Consider the following 20,183-nt stretch of genomic DNA (forward strand, 5'->3'; position numbering starts at 1 on the left):
GTCTTGGTTACTTGCTTCGCAGGTGTGTTTCTTGCATTGGCCCTCATTTGTTTCTTTATTCCATCTCCACAATACATGGCAACTTTGGGAAGTTCACAATAGCCAGTTAATGTGATCATTTATCTCTGTGGTAAGTTTTAATGATTGAACATTTTTTCCCAGTTGGTCAGACTGAAATATCTCAACAACTACTGGATAAATTGTGATGAAGATGAAGCCAAATGACTCTGGTGATCCCCTGACTTTTCCTCTGGTACCACCAGCAGGTAAAATGTTTTATTTGGCCAATACTGCACTGTACTGCACATTATGTGTAGCTCTAATTAGCAAATGATTGCATACTAAAAAGCAACTAAGATTGTAAACATGGAAGCCATTATACCTGCTAAACATCAGCATGTTAACCGTGTCATTGTGAGCATGTAAGTATTCAGACATTAGCATTTAGTAGAGTCTCACAGAGCCTGTACTTGTAGGCTGTAGACCAGGTGTCGACAAATACATTTGGCATCGGGACAATTTTTTTTAAGCCATTAGATAGCGAGGCAGAACATTCAGTCAAATGAAAAGTTAAAACCACTTGTTAGTGTGCCTGGTTAGCTTAGTCAGTAATACACAGGCCTCTTAATCGGAGGGTTGTGTGATCGAACCTCACAATGTGTGATTAGATTTTCTCTCCCAATTATACAAATTAATTATGAAGAGACTGTTTCACATGCTCAGAGTAAAGCGTTTGCTGGAGTGGATTAATCCACATCCATCAACCTATGGACGATGTTCATCTCCAGGCAGAGTAAATTCCTGCACTTTGCAGTCAGGGAATCCAATCTCATGGGTTATTTCAGAGATGTGTCAAGCAAACTTCTGACTCTTTTTGAATGTCCAACAGATGTTTTCAAAGTGAAAGCTCTCATTTCAGCTCGAAATAAAGCCCTACCTCCCTACTTACTTTCACTTCATTTGCACGTTCATGCGGAGGGTCCGCCACATTGAGTGCCATCCGAAACCAATGAGGGCGGAGTGGTAGTGGGTTGTAAAACCCTCCAATGCCGAGTGAGCACTGATGCCGGCTCATTGAAGGTGTGTAACACCCTTTGCTGCACGATGAGAGACCTTTCTTTCAAATGTGAGTTCCTTGTAACTTTGCTGGTTAACATGTAGGATTTTTTAATTCCGAAACTACGCAAACATTTCACATCACAGGTTAACAACGTAGCCCAAAGATTATATGTTTAATTAAAAAAACATGCTCTTGTCTGATAGACAATACAACTTGTGTTGTTTTTACCAAATCGTATTCATGTCATACGAAAATTCATGTCATGGCTCAGAGGCAAAAACTAACAATAGTGCAGACCACAGAGTTCGTATATCTGTAATTATTGTCGTTGTAACTAATGTTATCATTATTTATATGATAATTTCAGAGGTTAGGTTGCCTAAAAACAACAATGCTCATATGAATATTTTTAAGACTGACACCGCATTTCTTGTAAATTAATCCAATCACATTTATTCACAAACAACATTAATTTTAATAGAATATAAATAGAACAAGTTATGGAAATATAAGTTTTATAATTGTATCAGTTTGTTTTTATGTATATTCAATATTTAATTTTAGTAAATGTCCACAGTAGCAGCGGTGTTCTGAATGGAAGAATTTTGTGGAGGGAAGTTCCCTTAACCGACATTCCCTGTGCAGGGAGCAGGGAGTACTGTTTACGTACACTGTGGATCGGAACGCAGTGGAAGTGGTGAGGGTTTAGTTTCGGAAAGGCCCTTAGTTTTCGGGAATATCGCGCTAAGCAGTGATGGAACTGCCAACTTAGTAATTTTTCACAGTAACCACGTATTGTGTTCATATAGTTATGTACCCAAGCAGAAAACATGTGCATCAGTTCCCATTTATCAGGATGGGTTCATGATGCACACCATGCAGGCAGGAAAAGGGCGAGGGTTGAGGAGGTCAGGTGAAAATGAATGAAGCTATGTGTATGTGCGTCCCACTACTGACCTTTTGTTGGTTGGAAAGTAGAAGGCTCCTTAATGACAGTCCTCCTCACCCTGCTCGGCAGTGGGACGTCATGTAACCCACTGTACACACACAACGTGTGGTGTAAAGGTCTATATTTCACACAGAGACAGTATCTAACACTACCTGCTAAAGGTCACTTGGCACTATTGCACTGACCTACACGGCGATTTGTACGCGTATCAGGTGGCTATAGCTCTCAAAATAAGTGTGTACAGTTGTTGTCATTTCTATAACCCAGTACTGACCTTACCATTGAAAAAGCCAGTGCTGTTCACTTTCTCTGGTGACTACATTTGGTTTTAAGACTGTTGTTCGCTTGATGACCGTTAACGTGAATTACAGATGCACCTAGCTAAGCAAGCTAGCTAGCTCCACACACGGCCGTTAGCGGCACCGTCTTGCCCAAATATGGTCACATCCGGTGTCGCTGGTTGCAAAAAATCAACATGGCGGTGCCCTATCGGCCAAAATCGAGGCTTCAAAACGGCAGTCCACAAACCAACGGGTGACGTCACCATGACTACGTCCACTTCTGATATACAGTCTCTGGACGTTACCCAGCCTTGACTTATGGACAGTGAATGTATCAGTTTTAGTTTTTAGCCATGCTAGCAGCGTGGCTCTAGGGATGGCAGTGTTGGTTGGTCCGCAGTTTGGGTCCAGACTTAAATAAATCTCAAAAGCTATTGAGATTAAACTTTAACATTGATGGTGCCAAGAGTATGAATCCTGTTGACCTGGTGATCCCTCACTTTTTTTTTTTTTTTCAAATATATTTTATTGAGCATCAAAGAAACAAGTGTCAACAAAACAAGTAGCCAAAGAGAGGTACTGTGCTCATTTTTGTCGTTTTCTGTTCCCCACCATAGATTGTATATAAAAAGTTCCCCACCCCTATTCAGAGTTCCCATCCCAACCCCACTCCATCTCTGGGTAATAGTGGGAGCAGAAGAACATATATATGCAAACGCACACTAAAATGAAAAAACGAATAAATGTGATCCCCTCACTTTAAATCTAGGGCCACAAATGGGTCAAATCTTTCATTTATCCTGTGAAATCTGTGTACTGAAGGACTTGCCCTTGATTTTGTACAGATCTTCATGGTGCCCAGTGGAAGAATCCTAATGACTTTGGTGATCCCCTGTCCTTTCTTTAATGGCCTCCATGAGGTGAAAAGTCTCCATAACTTATTGGATGAAATTTGGCACGCACATTTATTTCCCCCAAAGGATAAATTGTAATTACTTTGGTGGTCACTTAACTTTTCATCTAGCACGTAAGCTTAGTCAGTTCTCAGTTTGCCCATATTGTTGCTGGTTCATCTTCTAGTAACAAACCCTGGTGCGTTCAGGGAAGCTTTTATGACTCTTATAACAGTTACAGTAGTTCTCTGCAGCCTTGAAAAAATCTAGATTCTTTGTTTTGATCTGATTTCAGCAAAATCGTAACCAAGGGGCTGCAATAAAGATTTGAGCCCCGTGTAAAACTCTGCATGTAGCTGACCGACGGCTAATTGGAGACAAGAGTGCTGTCCCAGATGAAAGGCTATCAGACTTTGATTTACAAAGTGACACGATAATGAAGCAGTCACTGGTCAGCTTGGGTCAAGCAGTGCCATCCTCAATAACTGTCCTCGTGAGTTGATCAGTGGCAGAGATGAGAATTTTATGGAGCAGAGATCCAGTGACCCTCCTTTAACAAGTTCATCATATTAACTAAACCAACAAACTAAACCCAAAGAATATCGAAGTATCACTACTTTTTTTAAGTTTAAGTTAAGTTTCTTACTTTTTAACACTGCATTAATGTCAACAAACAATATTTACAAGATACAGATGTTGTCACTGATATATATTTTGTGCTTTTATAAGACAGAGAGCTGTGTTAAAGGACAAGAGTTCCTGTAATCATTAGAGTTACAGGTTGGGTGCCATGGTGTCATAAAGGTGTTTGCTGTGCACAAAGAAAAGAGTTTCTGAGGTGCTGACGGTGGAGATGGAGTGATGGATCACTGTTAACTGCAATGTGTAATTTGCACTGTAGGAGACCTGTCTGATAAAGTGTGTGTGTGTGAGTCAGGACTTGCCACATAACCCATGGATCAATGGTTGTTCTATTTCTGCTCACTTCCTGTCCCAGTGGTTTTTTGGGTCGTGGTTCATTTCCTTGTGTGGCTTTCAGTCTGTTATGATTCTACTCTTCCAAATGAATGCTTGCAACCTGACCTGTACAGTCAGTGACAAACCTTTGAGACTGCAGGTTAAATTCGTTGATGCACTGAAACTAGCCTCAGTTTTAGACATAATGGAATCCCTGGACCAGATGGGTAAAACGTGGAAGGGAAGATAATAACTCCTTTCTCAGTATCTAGTGTTGAGTTTCCCCCGGGCGAGACACTTAACCTTCACTGCTCCACTGGAGCTTCAGTAGCCAGCAGCAGCAGCAGCAGCAGAATGTGGTTTACTGGAAAACTCCCAGGATGGACCTGAGTACAAGCATGTGGGCTCAGTCCAGTTTCTCTGATGAATGAAGATTTAATGTTGTGTTGGAAATGAATCCACTAGTTTGTTTTGAATTAAACATTGGAGAGTGACGTGAGGGTAATGCTGTGTCCGGTGTCTTCTCCCCCAGATGAAGACTGTGAGTGTAGCGCTTGTGCTGTGTCTCAACGTGGGAGTGGACCCTCCTGATGTGGTCAAGACCTCCCCCTGCGCCAGACTGGAGTGTTGGATAGGTAAGTGAGTCCCCACAGACGCACACCAACAGCACTCAAACGCAACACATGATATGATAAAAGTGGGTTCTTCCTAAATGTGAGATACACAATGTGTTTCTGCCTTTTGTCAGGCATGAGTGTCAAATCTGTAACAGAAGCTTCAAAACAGCACCCTTTCTTCTCAGACTCAACTCTTTTTATAAAATCAAGAGCTTTATTGTTTTTTTTTGTACCTTTTTTATGCAAAAACACACATTTAACAAGGGTAACCAAGAGAACACTGCATAACAAACAACACAGTTGAACCAACACATCATTTGACTTTTTTTTTTCTCCCTTCATATGCATTTATTGTACAAAAAATCTAAACATACAGATATTGTGCACATACTCCCGGAGTTAGAGAGACTAGAGGATATTTTAACTTTTATGCACGTCTAAATACTGTTGAAAAATGAAGCGCACTGCATAGGCAACGGTTTTGTAACGACGCATCTGTGTCTGATCAGCCCTGACCAACAGGAGCAAAAACAGAGGTTATTAAGTAGTGGTAAGCTATACAAGACGACTGTCAACTTACATTGACAGTGAAAGTTTAGCTTTTACTTTACAGCATTTAAGGGCGCACTCTGTCATTCCCACGGGAGCTCAATTCATAACTCCTCTGTCAACGAAGGAGGAAGCAGTCTGCCCTCACCAGAGCAACACAATGTGACACAGAACAAAAACAACAGAACCATCTCCATCGAATGGGAACCTCAAAACCCTCCCCTGAGACTGCTTGACTCTAAGGAGTGAGGAAAGCACATTAAAGAGGGAACACACTTCTTAAAGTTTCTGAAACTTTCTCGGCGGTTTCTGAGGACACTGACATTGTGCAGAGCTGCCACTTGATTTTTGAGACTGTATTCGGGAATGTTATGGAGTAAAGGCAAAGGTGATGTCCTAAAATGCACCATGTTGTTTATTAAATGACACATGGTACAGCTATATGCTAATTGAGGGGCTAACATCTGCTTGTCAGTGGCCATCATGAGTTTGGTGAGTGTGTCCCTTACATACTGGCACCGTTAAACCTTTTCATCATAACAGGAAATTGTAAAATGGTGTTTTAAGCTCACCACGCAATATGTAGGCACAAGCCATACTGTTGCAATATTCCTTTTTACCATCATAGGGCTCTTAGAGGACACTACTGTTGTGTGTTTATATTTAAAATTATAGTATATCCAAACTGAGGGGGAAAAAAAGCAAAGATTCTTTAATTGCTCACTAAAAAGTCATTATTTTGTATTTTGAGTGATATTTTCCTTAAGAATTTATAATTGGACTTGAAATGTTTTTGCTGTCTTGTTGTGATAAGTAGGCCTCATTCACCATAAGGGCGGTGGTTTAATTTTCAGCAGAAAGAATGTCGGTATCTCCTGCATGCTCGCCAGTTCATTCTTTGGGGCCTGCTGAGCGCAGTTTGATCCGTCCTCAATCTATATTCTGCTATACGCCATGCTGATTTACTCTCATCAATATTTCATCCTGAGGGGTTGCTGCTATTTTTCAAAACCCTAGTTTTGATTTAACAAGAAAAATTCCTTTGATGCTGAAATCATAAACTATAACTCTACTATGTAAACATGACTTGGAGGAATCTTTGGCCCGAATGTTAAGTAATGTCAGCCTGCTTGTTTGGATTATGTCATCTTATGGGTAACATCATGAAGAATGTATGTGGTGAATAATATCATTACAGTTTTTCAGCTCCAGATTGAGAGTGTGTGTGGTCCTGCTATGCTGTGACTGTACACTCTGTGTTGTCTTGCCAGATCCTCTGTCGATGAGTCCACAGAAAGCCCTGGAGACCATCGGGGCCAACCTGCAGAAGCAATATGAAAACTGGCAACCCAGGGTGAGTGGGTTACGTAAACCAGCCTCCGTCCTTTTTTTTGCCACTGTGTGATAAATTCAGGTTCTTGAAGTTGGTCATCGATTCTGGGGATCCATCTAGTCATTCTCATGCTTTTTTAAAGATGTTTTAGAAATAGGTTTATAGATCTTGGCCGACTCTCTTGAATATCCAGAGTGTCTTTTAGGTTTTTACCAATTCTGTGGACCTTTTCTCTCAATCAGCAATCTTTTATCAAAAAACTGCTTGATAATTAGAGTGATGAACCCCTCCCCCACACTTTCAGGACGATGGCATCTATCCGTTTTCTCTGCGTGTCACTTTCTCAGTGAGACAAACGCTATTATAGTGCAGGCCAAGCCTAAATAAAGCTGTGAGAACTTGAACTTGATGTCCCTTGCTCGGTATGTGAATAAGCAGACAGAGAATTTTGATGTATGGGAGTATGAAAAGACAGCTACTGCAGCTGGCATGGTATCTCTGTGGCTCCTAATTCTGTGTGTTTTACATTTAGTGAGCATGTGAATGTTTAAGAGGGTAAATGTTAGGGGGTTAGGGTAAGAAATTCAACTCTTAAGTTTGTGTGTGTTTACATGCATTCATATCATTGCCAGCAGCAGCACTTCTCCTCAGCTTGTAGCTGTATTAGAGCTCAGTGTTTTACCAGAGGCTCCTCTTCTGTTGTCCTCCTCGAGCTGCCCCTTGGCCTCCGCATTGTAAGTGGCCAGTGTTTAAACAGCACATTTGCTGTCATTACGGCATTAGCTGTCATTGTAACAGTGCATGCTGACTAAAGGGCAATCTACACTGCCAGCATTTTTCTGAAGCGTCTTAGACGTCCACCATATACACATTTAAGAGTGTTTTTTTTTTTTTTTTCTCTGGCGCACATAGTTAAGTGTATTCTCCATTGGCAGTAGCTGAAAACACTAGAGCTCAAATAGTCAAGTAATTCTGTTTATTGAAAGAAAATTAATCAGCAGCATTTTTGACAGTTGATTTAATTGTCATTCACTAGTTGCACATTCTCAAATGTAAAAATGTGCTGCTTTTATTCAGTGTCAGCTTGGACTCTGAGAAATTGTGAAGGGCATTTTTTAGTTTTCTGACATTTTATAGACGTATATGTTAATAACCAGGCAACCAGATTAATTGATAAATGGGAATAATCGTTATTTGCAGCCCCTGCAAATTACACAAATCCGTCTATAGCCAACTACAGCTCACAAAACACACATTAAAACAAAAAGAGAGCCTGCACAGCTGTCACACACCACAACAACTGTAACACACATAACGCTACGTTTCTAGACAACTTAGTGGTTGCTGACGTCCTCCTCAGGAGAGAGAGTTAAAAGCAACAATCAGTGTGTGTGTGTGTGTTGTTGTACTCACCTACCTTAACGTAATTCTGCAAGTCTTGTGCACTGTGAAGTCCTCCACAATCCGCTCTAGGTTCAACTTTTCTGCTCATCCATTCTCAAAGCATAATATAATCCGTCAACTCAGCCACTCTGTCCCCCTGCTCCTCAAATTTTTCAGTCACTGAGCTGAATGAGCACTCAGCAGTCACAACTGTGCCGGGGATGATTGTTAGAAACAGCAGAAGGCCTCACACAGCTCAATGAAGAGAAAAATTCCTAAGCAAATGTAGAATTCGTCGATGGATGATCCACCATAAGCATGTTGGCATTTAGTATTTTAGTCACTCAGAGAGTGCAGACTTTCTCATGCCCTCTGTCTGCCCTTTGCTGATTTGCTGCAGCCTTTGTTTTGTTCCCCTCTCACACAGTCTGTCATAACTTTTTTGATGTTACTTTTGTTTTTACTCTATAAAAGATGCGACTTAAAATGTAGTGAAGTGCAATACTTGTGATTAAAGTAAATGTAACGTGTTAGTTTCACCCCTGCCTCCCAGTAACTATGAAGGTTCTCTTTTTAAGTGGCTTAAGTTGACATCACTGCATTGTGGTGTAAACCATGTCGGCTGGTCCTGGACTCACATTTTGCTTCTCATCCATATCTTTTTCTCCACGCTTCTTGCAATGTCAAATATGTTTCCTGTGGGGGAATGATGGAAATAATAAGAAAACACTTGAAATTTGATCCGAGCAGTCTGGGCTGAGTTGCTGTTGCAGATATTGGATTTGAATTGCATTTCAAACCACCTGCGAATATGTTTTAAATCCGGCTTGAAATCTGGATTTGATCATGCCTTGTTTTGTTTTGTTTTTTTTTCTGTTGAGACTTTGTAACAAAATGGATGTTTGATATTAGAAATGTGAAAAAAGTCAGATATCAGCTGTCTGTCTGTGTGAACATGGCCTCTGATGGACAGGTTGAGGAGGATTATGATAGACCAGGTGAAGAGGCGAAGGTGAAAAAAGAAAAGCTTGTGATGCACAGGACAGCTTTAGTAAAATAGCAGCTGGTGAGTTGCCTCAGCATGAAAGTGCACCTCATCTTGTTGCTACACTGGGAACTGTGGAACCCCTACATGGCCTCCAAATAGCATCTGATGATATAGGTAAAACTACAATTAATGTGTGGCTGTTTGGTAAGATAGTGCAGAAGTAAAACATGAAGGAAGAGGAGGGGGAGGAAGAGACTTCCCTGGAGAGAGCAGCTAAAGGAATGTAGGCTCGGTCTCGGCTGACCCGGGAGGTTAGCAGCAAATGGTGGTAGGAGTGCAGGAGGAGGAGGAGGAGGAGGAGGAGTGGGAGGGTGAGAGAGAAAGCTGTTCCTTTTTATTTATTTATTTTTTCAGCCTTAGGATTCACAGCTCAGCAGCATCACACCACAGAGCAGCGCTCGCCAACACACCTTACATAAACTGTTGAGAAAGCAATCACTTACATAGCAGCAATTTACCTGCTTTGTGACTGCGATGAGAAATCTTGTAATAAGTTTGTTTTGGATGGGGAGAGTAAGTAAGCATTACACCTAAGAGCAAATCTAAGATCCATCGTGTCACATTTCCTGTGTGTTGCCGGTGGTGTTGGTATGTAGGAGCGGTGTTCATAACAATTTAGCTGCCCAGAGAGTTTAGTTGCGCCAGCCTGCCATCACAAATCCATTTTTCTCTTTGCTGTAGTCTCACATTAACCCTTGTGGCCAGAAAACACAGAGAGAGAAAGGCAAACTCCGTCTTGGCTGCTGCCCACTCACTTTTTCAACCAACACTTCGTGTCTCTCTCTCTCTCTGTGACCATTTTTCATCATTTTTTCCACTCCACATCAAAGGGATATTTCTTTCAATCTAGGCTCTCATGTGGCCATCCTTACTTGACCTCTGCATTTTGATACCAATCTTCTTTGCCTGTGGATTAGTTTGTTTGTTTTTTGGCTTGTGTGTGTGTATTATGTTTGCACTAGAGTGAAGAAAAGATGTTATGAAGCCTTTCTGCCTCTTGTCGGCTTGGAGCTGAGAGCTTTCACAGTAGCTACAGATATTCCAACATGCTGTCCATCAGCCTCTGTAAGGAGACCCACCTTCAGTTAGCTCAGTGAACCAGATGCAGCCCATCTACATATGAGAGAGAGAGAGAGAGAGAGAGAGAGAGAGATGTATGTGTGTTGACCTTTTGGGAGATTTGTTTTTGGTGCAAATCACAGCATGACATGATGCCAAACAGTTTCTGTTGCAATAGCTGAAATAATTTCCTCTCTATACAGTAATTTTTGTTCATGACAGATTGCACCTTTCCTGCATCATTATTATATAGTTGTTGTTATTACATGGGATTCATATTGCGTACACTCACACAGTTGATTAACTGATAGAAATGCAAACATTTAGCAGAAGACTGGAACTGGAAATACAGATGATAACATTTGATCATGAGTTCTGTATTATGAGATGAGTAATGAGATGGATCTTCACAGCCCACGGTTGGTTTGGCTACGCTGTAAACAGATAGATTAGTTGTATTTCTGTTTTTCACACTTCCTTTATTAGTTTATCCTGATTCAACAGTGTCAACGCTACAAACAACAATAAAGAAAAGAGAAATACAGTACAGTTAGACAAAGTACATGACAGATAGGACAGAACAAGCCATATTTCAATGGAGCCTTAATATCACAAATATGATAGCGTGGGAGAAATGACTCAAGAAACTAAAATAGATATTACTTAAATGTAACAGTGTCAGTCAATTATTTATATATATATATATATACAAGAACATATATGCACGCTGTTGCACTCAAAATATAAAAAGGTCAGGATGTCAACTTGGGAAGGATAGATTATCCACGTAAGCAGTGAAGGGAAACCACATTGTGATTCATTTAAAGTGAGAATTTAGTTTCTCAGTTTGAAGACAAATCATAAGCTCCTTGATCCATTCAGTAAAGAGAGAGGGCAGGCAGCCTACCATCTATTGAGGATTCTGTTGTATTTCTGAACTACTCAACCCCAACTGTGGCCACATCAACCCAGACTGAAATCTTCAGTATTCTAACTTTAAATCAAATTCATATAAAAGGGTTAAAAGTTAAACCTACTGTTAAACAGTCTTGTGTGAGTTGTCTGTGCAGCTGCCTTTGTTACTTTGTGCGTGTGCATGCCTGCTGTTGGCTTGTGGACACACATACTGTCACCCAGCCTTAAATTCAATTCAGCTATATTGGCATGAATGTATAACAACAATATTGCCAAAGCTTCAAATAAATTGCATAAGAACAATTAATTTCATACATTTCATTAAATAAGTAAATAAAAAAGTAAAAGTTGCGTGTGTGTGTGTGTGTGTGTGTGTGTGTGTGTGTGTTAATTAAAAATTAAATAATAAAAATGAAAATAAAAATTATGTAAAAATACACATTAAAAATAAATAAAACTGTGTGGATATTAATAGACAAAAAAAATTAAATATTAACTAATTAAAAAAAATGACTAAAAAATATTTATCAAATGTGAAATTTAAAAACAAAATACAAATAAAGGAATGACTACTAAAATATCAAACAATCAAAATAATAATAATAATACCTTTTTACCTCATGAACAGTTTCACCTGTTGAAGTTTTGTATTTGTTTTCCACCACGGGAATGAGTTTTGCCTCATTATGGCAACCAAATTTCTCCAGCGTCTAATTGATAAAGTGACAATGGGCATCATATTCCATTTTAGAAGTGGTGAAGTTGTGTATGTGGACAGGATCATGTGGCACATGCTGGTAAGCAGGTGGGAACCAGAGACATGTGATGGCTACGATGGAAAACGCACCCACTCATTGGTCCAAGCTTTGTGTTTAACATTTTAGTGTCCTTTCCTCACTCACAAACTCTCAGCTTTCTTAGTCTCTCTCTTTACTTTTCAGTTCCTTCTCATGCACACTACCTTCAGTGTGTATATCCCTCACCATCATCAGCCATCTTTGTTGTTGAGCTTTATCTAAAGAAGGTCTTTTCTTTACAGTCTGGGCTTTATTGAGTGTGGCTGTATGGTTTTCTGTTAGAGCCCAGACTGCTTTTGTTTCACACAGACGCCTAAAGAAACTAGACATTATTGAGATACCTTAGTAAGCCTTCAGTTTCTCTTTCAGTTTTCCGTCTCGACATGCCTCCTCTGCTCTCCTATTCTCTTTCAAACTTCGCTTGTTCTCTTTCATTTTCTCTCTGCATGTCACCCTTTTTGCTCTTTCTCTCTCTGTCCTCTGGTATATTTGAGAGTCTAGTTTGAAATTCTCGCCCCTCGACTTGCCAGATGTTTGGTAGTTATTGAGATAAAAAGCGGCTTGCTCGTCTTGTCAAAACTCACGCAGTACTTGCTGAACATGTTGCAGCTGCCAAAAAGGTTTACACCACATCTCTGGCCGGCATAATTGTCAGTCTCCTTTGGTCTGTCTATGTATGTTGTGGTGTTCTCCATCCCTCTTTGTATCTAACTCTCTTGCCTGGCTGCAGCCTGTAAACCCCCGCTGTCCACTCCACTAACTGTCACTGCATTATGTATCAGTGAGCTGCAGCTCAAACACTTTGCTACTGATTAGCTTTGAGGTTTTCTCTTACCACCCTGAAACATCGGAGGACGGGTACGACTAAGTTTCCGTGTAGTGTGTAATGATGCAACACACTTTCTAAGCTTGGGTAATGCAACATTTTTTTCATGCACTAAGATACTGAGAGGCCATGACAACACTTTTTACTACCCCTCAATAAAATGATCAACATGAGTCAGTGGGGCAGCTGATGTGCCAAATGTGCCACTCTTAGTTAACATCATCCACATAATATGGCAGCAAAATGACAAAGTGCTCTGTTCTAATTTGATTTTTTGGCCTTTGTTTAAAGGAGCAGTCTAATATAACCCTGATGATGTCATCAGGCTACTGCCCTGAAACTGCCCTCACCACTCACTGACAACAGGCAAAGTGCAGTACTAAGGCATACAGTATGTCTTACATTTTGTATAATGACCCTTTATTCTCAAATTTGGATGAATGATCCAATAATTAAGGCTATCTGCTCGTCCGATATGAGTCTTTCAGTTGCCGATATTTAGAGAGCGGGGCGTTCGATGGCTGATATATAATACTCTTAATAAAGCAAAGAAAAGTCATGTGTAATTCCATTTTTCCATGCAGAGTACAATCTAATATACATAATTATGTTAGCCAGTAACGTGTTGTTTTAGATGGAGTTTTATTAATTACCAAAAAAACAACAACATTGAGTTTATGCTGTAGATTTCAGAACAAGACTGTTTGTCAGAGGAGACATCATTCAACTGCATTATTGCCTACAGTATAACAAAACATATTTAATGCTAGCTAGTAATGGTTTTAGATTTATTCTGCATTAAGAAAAGACAATGGTGACTGAGGAAACCCTAAATTAACGTTTTCTCCACCTTCCCAAAACTTACATGGGGGAGCGCATCGTCATAAATGGATGTCTAGATGAAAGGAAAATTTCACTTTAGCAGTAGGCAAATTGAGAGTGTCTAATGCTAATAATCAAATCAGTGAGGTTCAAATACCGATTGCAGCGCAGAGAGTTATCGACATTAGAATTCTAACAAGTCAGGAACTGGTACCAATTTAAAGACATGCAAACCCAACCCTACAAGAGAGTCTGTAAGCCTGGATAAAGTTGGACCAATTCTTCCTCCTCCTGACAGGACGGACATCTGATTTCCAAACTCTGAATTTGTCAAAAGATTATGTTTACATATAAGGCTATTTACCATTTCCAACTACGAAGGCTCTCATTAGGGATTAGGTGTGCCAATCGTAAAAATGGACACCTGATGTCTATGGAGTAATGGTAAAGTATGCTTTTATTTTTTTTAATTGTATTATTTTATTAAGGCAGAGTCAGTGAGGCACAGTGACTGTGTGAAACTACAAGAGGGACAAAGATAACAGTTAAATTAGCAGTAACGTGTATTTGCATGGACGCTGCTTTTTCACATTCTGCTCACAACAGAAACCAAACGTGACTAGAGGCAATCTTTGTCTAGTAGAGTTTCTGAAACTGCCCTCACCACTCATTCACAACAGGCAAAGTGCAGTACTGTGTACTAAGGCATACAGTATGTCTTACATTTTGTATAATGACTCTTTATTCTCAAATTTGGATGAATGATCCAATAATTAACTGGGTGTAGATGAAAGTCTGGCATAAAAGAAGGACCTCATCCTTAGTGCCCTAATGGAAGCCTACTGTGTAATGGCTACTTGTAATAATTGTAAGATTGTAATAATTGTATTTTAGCTACTTTTTTATAACATTCTGTAGCAATGATGAGATTGGCATTATTCTTTTTAAAGGAGTATACTAATGTTTAATGTGAAGGACTTTTCAAAATGCCAGAATTTCCCATTTCTTTACCAGATGAAGGAGATCATGGTCATTGTTAGAAGTCTCTGTATCGGGTGGAAATAAATTATGTGAGGAAGTTAACCAACCCAAATCATGTGAGGATGACAATGTGGTGTTTTGCAGTTGTTCTGTGTGCAGCAGGAGGAAATTGTGGTTTGGTCACAAAGCATGCAAACTCAAGAACGTGAGTGAGTCTAATTTCCGTGTAGATTTTGGGAAAAGAAAAAATTACCATGGCTGATTCACTTTAAATAAGCTGACTTCGGGGGTTATAGAGCATCAGTACCTCCTCTCCACCCATCCATCTCATTAACCAACACCACTCCACCCACGACATTGTTCCCCTGGAGGACCTCTCACATCTGCCAAATCAGCTGAATCCTATTTGAATTGAACTGATGACCAGTGTGTGCGGGAAGCTGCAGAGTGAATAACGCGATGCGGAAAGCGTCTTAATGATCTCCCCTCACCTCTCCTCACGCACTCAGTCCTGTAGGAGCCGCAGAGAAAACAATTAACCAAGTGGAAGACGTATGGACATCCCACACCAATACATCTATAAACAATGTGCAATGAGGAGGGCTACAGGTCATGGCTGCCAAATCCCTGTGGGACTGAGAGCCAGGGAGCTTATTGATCAGTTCTCTCCCTGCTGCTGATCACCTTGTAAATATCCCAATAAATGACAGTTGGGAGTCCTCAAACCAAGAATTGTAATGTAAAAATGGGCTGCAGGTTTGTGTCAAGTGGGTCCCTCATGTGATTGGAGCAGTAATGTGTTTCATTGATCAATGCTTCCACGATGGGAAACTTAATCTCCCATTCTTGTTTAAGTGGTGTGTGCTTTAGTTATACAGAAATGGGATAGAAATTATGAATGAAAATATGTTTCTAAAATGTATCAAAAGTATTACCATCGGACACGTAACCTTTACTGAAGTGTGGCCACGAGTGTTAAACATATAGTAAAATTTTGTGTAACAGGGGCACAGGTAGAGTAGAGTTGTGAAGTCAGTGAACTGACTTTGTAATGTCTGTTTTACAGCAATATTTTGTTAGTTTTAGCCATCATAAGCTACTAGTCATACCAGCCCAAGTAAGGCAAGTCTACTGGAATGAGCAAGAGTATGTTTTATTTCTTATAAATTCACCTTTTCATTAGTTGCGGTATGAGTGATAACACGTGATTCCCTTTTATATACTCTCACTTTAACTGATATACATTTTACTGATATACATGTAATATCACCTTCGTCACTGTGTAAAATTAACCAGTGCTGTTGAAAAAGCTTATTGGGAGTTGGCTGTTCACTTTCTCTGGTGAGTACATTTAGTTTTAAACCTGGTGTTCGCTAGACAAAATTATCATCCTGTTAAAATGACAGTTAACGTGAATTATAGATGCAGCTAGCTAAGGAATGCTAGCTAGATCAACTTGGAGCTGTTCCACCGTTTCTTCCAAATATGGTGATGTCCGGTGCCACTGGTTGCAAAAAATCAACATGGCGGCCAAACTCAAGGCTTCAAAACGGCAGTTCACAAACCAACGGGTGATGTCACGATGACTGTCCACTTCTTATATACAGTCTATGATCACCTTATAAAGGTGTTACAGCAAATGGGTTAGCCAACAATGATGATTGTAAGAGCAATCATCACCTTCCTTTTTAGCTCCGTTTTAGTTTCCCTGAAACGGAGCTAAAGGGAGTGTGTTTCACTATGTTCTCCAGCTGGTGGATAACTTTGTCTAGTGGTGAGAGGGAATCCATAGTATACATTTGTAGACAGTTAAAACAATGAGCTGAAAGATGCTAAATTAGCTGTAGGGAACTGCATAGTTGAGTGATACCTTGCCAAGTTGAAGGAAAAACACATGCTTTTGGAAAAGCAAACACTTGTGAGAAACATTTAAAGAATACTTAAAGATTTCAAAACATGGTAACCGATCCAAGGCACAGAGCTGTAATTGATAACATTAATAATGACCAATTCCAGGGCCCTGCTGCTGTGCATGGTTAACTAAATTATTGTAACCTGTTCTTTTCATGCTAAGTCAAAATTGCTGCAGTGAAAATCTTCTGTTCATTGCTAACATCCTCTTGAAATAATTTCTGTTATGTTAAGAAAATGACCAATTTCATGAAACAAAATGAGACAGTTCTTGTCATGTAAGTGAAGTCGGCGGCTGATATCTGTAGGTGTGTGTCCCATGCAGCAGTGTAATGAATTGCCCTTTGCCATGCTGCCCTGTTCACCGTGACTCACCTCTCTGTGCCTGCACTCATCGAGCTTCAGTGTCCGCTGTGCTCAGAGCCTAATGGTGAGTGTGTGGCTGTTATTATTACATCCTGACGCTGTGCGTGTATGTGTTGAAGACCTTTTATTATATGTGTGTGCATGAACCTTCTGGAGAGGATGCAGAGCAGGAGGGGACAACACAGGAGGCCAGGATGTGAGTCAGCGGACGGAGATTAAAGATACACCGCCCACCATTCATTTAGACATTTTGTTATTCTAGTGATGTGTAAAAAAAGTGTGGCTGCATGTGCACGCCAATCCAATGGGCTTCCAGTTTGGCAGAGTGTAGGCACCGGTTCATTGGTGTGTTGAAGGACAATGGTGCAAATTCGGGGCGGATTTAATCAGAATCTGACTTCCTGAATTGTGAGAATAACCATGGAGGAGCAGAGCATTTTCGATGACAAAAATTGCCCATCCCTGAAGACATTTTTGTCTTTGCAAGTCATGTGAGTCACTTCAGTGCCTGTTACCAAGCTTTTTCCTCTGTGCACTGATCATCCAGAGACTGTGGTCTATGTTTTTCGGTCCTTTATTATTAACTCGGCTCTACCCAGCCAGCCGTTTCTGAAGGATTAAAATCAAAAGCTCTTTTGTTCAGTGCTGTGATTTCAAATGTCTTTCAGAATTGTCCAGTCCCCAGATGAATGGCAAATAAAAAAAAAATATTTTTTCATTCACGCATATTTGGCGCAGCTTTCCTTTGAGAATGATTACGAAAAGTAATTATGCTTAAAAGTAATATAAGTCATAGTGTATATTATTTTTTCCACATCAAGGTAAAACTTGCAGTATGTTGAAAATACAAAAAAGGCATTGTTTTTCCTCTGATCATTACTACTAGTTACCATAATATGACCATGCTATTTCACTTTGTAACTTAAACAAATAATTTAAGCTATAATGATGCAGTTATAAGAGGGAAATCATTTATAATACATCATGCTTGCTGAACTATTTTGCCAGTATTCAAGAAAGTCTCTTCCAGTTTTTTGGTGCGACCGAGGCTTTAGGCTTGAAAGGAGGCCCTGAAAGGTTTGCAGCTTGATTGGAGCAAGTTTTTGGGTGAATGGTTATGTTTCTGTGGCTCACTTCCCTTTGCCCTCTACCTGAGCTGGGAAACACCGTAGATGAATGGCACCTTAGAGTTTATCTAAGCCTTTGAATGATGTTTGTCTACCCTTTTCAACACTCCAAGGCAGAATATTTGCTGCAGCACAACAGTTTGTTCCCACTACCAACAAAGCATCTGCTAGTAGGGATTAATGTTCTTGCTGCAGTAGCACTGATGTACAAGAGTCGTTGACATAATTAATTATGAGAAGTTGGCACTGAGTGTACAGCAATGCAGAGTGGGATGTTAGCCAGAGTTATTTCCTGTTTTATTCTTCCGTAAAATATGAGATAGAATTGAGGCGAAGCTTTAGCTCTGAAATACATGACTAATGAATTGTAATGAGCGGTTTGTTAGTAAGCTTGATGTAGATATGGTGTTTTTATAGCTGTAACAAACAATTGCTGTTGATACAGCGTATGTGCAGAAGGCTCCAATTATTAAAATATTAGGGCACACAGCCTAATAATAAGTTTTGTTAATTTTTTTTTTTTTTCCTAAAGTGGCTTCAATTAAAGAGTGAGTTCTTCCAATTATGCACGCAGCAGATTGTGATATCAGTCTTCATGTCCCTGCTCTCATTAGCGCAGAATAGAAAGTCACAACGCTGAGACATAGCCACTCGGTCAGCTGCTACCCAGCATCCTTCACTCCCACTGTCATTCAACTCCACTGTCCTTCACTTTGGCCCTCATCGGTGGTGAATGCAGAGATCTGCACCTCTCACTCTGCACTAATTAGTAGGAAAGCTGCCTGTATCGATCATTAGTGTCCCCCTCTACCCCTTCAGTCTACAACTAATGGCTCCCCCGTCCCCCCTTCTCTCTCTAATGGCCTTCTCTCCTCTTACTGTTTCTCTCTGTCTCAAAGCAGTGTGGGATATCTGTCAATGACCTGACCAGCGGTGGCCTTTTAATGGGCTCATGTTATTACACGATTTCTGCCTCTGTCCATCTTTAAATGTAATCACACTTAACCCTGATATAAAAAAAAAAAAAAATCCCTACTGTTTTTTCAGTGGCAGATGGCCACTTCTTGTTAGCAGGACCTGAAGATGGTTTCAGATTTCATTAGCTTTTCCATGACAGTAATCAAACACCCATCTGGGAAATGTTGAATTAAATGACAAGTCTGTTTGTGTAGTGCTGATACTCTAAGTCTGTGTGTGTTTCCCAGTTTTTATTTCAACAGCACCACACTGGAATAAATGAAAATTTTTGATGCTGGTCTTTTTTTATCTTAATGTGATTGATGTGGAGTTTAAGGGGAATCTGCAAAGCACCCTGCCTCTTACGTAGTTTCTCCTCATCTGTATACGTAAAAGAAAGATCAAGTCTTGTTAATATTTCTGTGATTGCAGTAAGAGAATATCAGTGTTTCAAATTGTAATTGAAACAGTTAGGGTCAGGGTCACCCAAATGATCTAGCTCAGTGATCTGGCTCATCGTCTTGTAGTACAGCGAGGCATCTTCTGACCTTGCGTAATCCCTCTGTAATGGGTTGTAGAAAGACTTTTGTGTTGTAAAACCAGCATATTAGAAAGTCTTAATAAAGAGAGGTTGTACTGTGCTCAGAAACATTATGCCAGAGAAAATATGACAGCGGAGTGGTGTTACTGAAACTCGATGCACTCTATCCTTAGACCGCGTTTGTTGTGTTGCAAATGAGCAGTTGAATTCTATCCCTTGAGAGTACCTTTAACTTGGAAACAGTGTCACCTCTTGAGCAGTGCTGATATTTAGGTTCAGGAACTAAATATAAACAGGTGGATTACACTGGAAACAAAAGTAGAACCTGTGACAATGGATACACTTTAAAGGTACCCTGTAGAGCTTTTGGCCACTAACAGCGCTGTGTGATCCCCCCTCACACAGTCAGATGACTTCCTTCAGTGCGCTGAGGTGCATCATCTTGTCACAAGATCTCTGACGTAATTGCTGACGTAATCTGCACTCTGCGCATGCGTTGGCGTCTGTAGCCACCTGTCGGAAGCTCCGTCTTGAACCGGACTCTTATCCAGTTTTAATCCACTTTTTTCGTTACATTTTTTTTATATCCTTTTATTTAACTTAACTTTATTTAAGTTTTACGTGGGTTAAGGATTTTAGTCATCCGACATGGATTTTAAGATAGATGACCGTAAAAACGCGATCAACGCTACTGATCGCAACAAAGCTCCGGTGACTATGCAAGCCGAGATAACTCTGCCCCATGAGGACTGCTCACTCCTTAAGAAAGCGAACAAGAAGATTGCTGACCTTATGGAAGACATCCGACGAC

General features: G+C 40.2%; 1 protein-coding gene across 4 annotated transcripts in view; it reads left to right on the plus strand.

The window, feature by feature from the left end:
* The window catches only part of rptor (regulatory associated protein of MTOR, complex 1), a 192,223-nt gene that overhangs the window by 14,720 nt on the left and 157,320 nt on the right, over positions 1-20,183 (plus strand). For all 4 annotated transcript variants that reach the window (XR_006824712.1, XM_046046575.1, XM_046046577.1 and 1 more), the window contains exons 3-4: positions 4,673-4,775; positions 6,578-6,660. Coding sequence is in view for 3 of the 4 variants with exons in the window: in XM_046046575.1 (XP_045902531.1) it covers positions 4,673-4,775; positions 6,578-6,660 (186 nt within the window). In the remaining variant the exon portion in view is untranslated. The remainder of the gene's footprint in view (positions 1-4,672; positions 4,776-6,577; positions 6,661-20,183) is intronic.

Source organism: Micropterus dolomieu, linkage group LG04 (assembly GCF_021292245.1).
Source record: "Micropterus dolomieu isolate WLL.071019.BEF.003 ecotype Adirondacks linkage group LG04, ASM2129224v1, whole genome shotgun sequence".
Classification (NCBI taxonomy): domain Eukaryota; kingdom Metazoa; phylum Chordata; class Actinopteri; order Centrarchiformes; family Centrarchidae; genus Micropterus; species Micropterus dolomieu.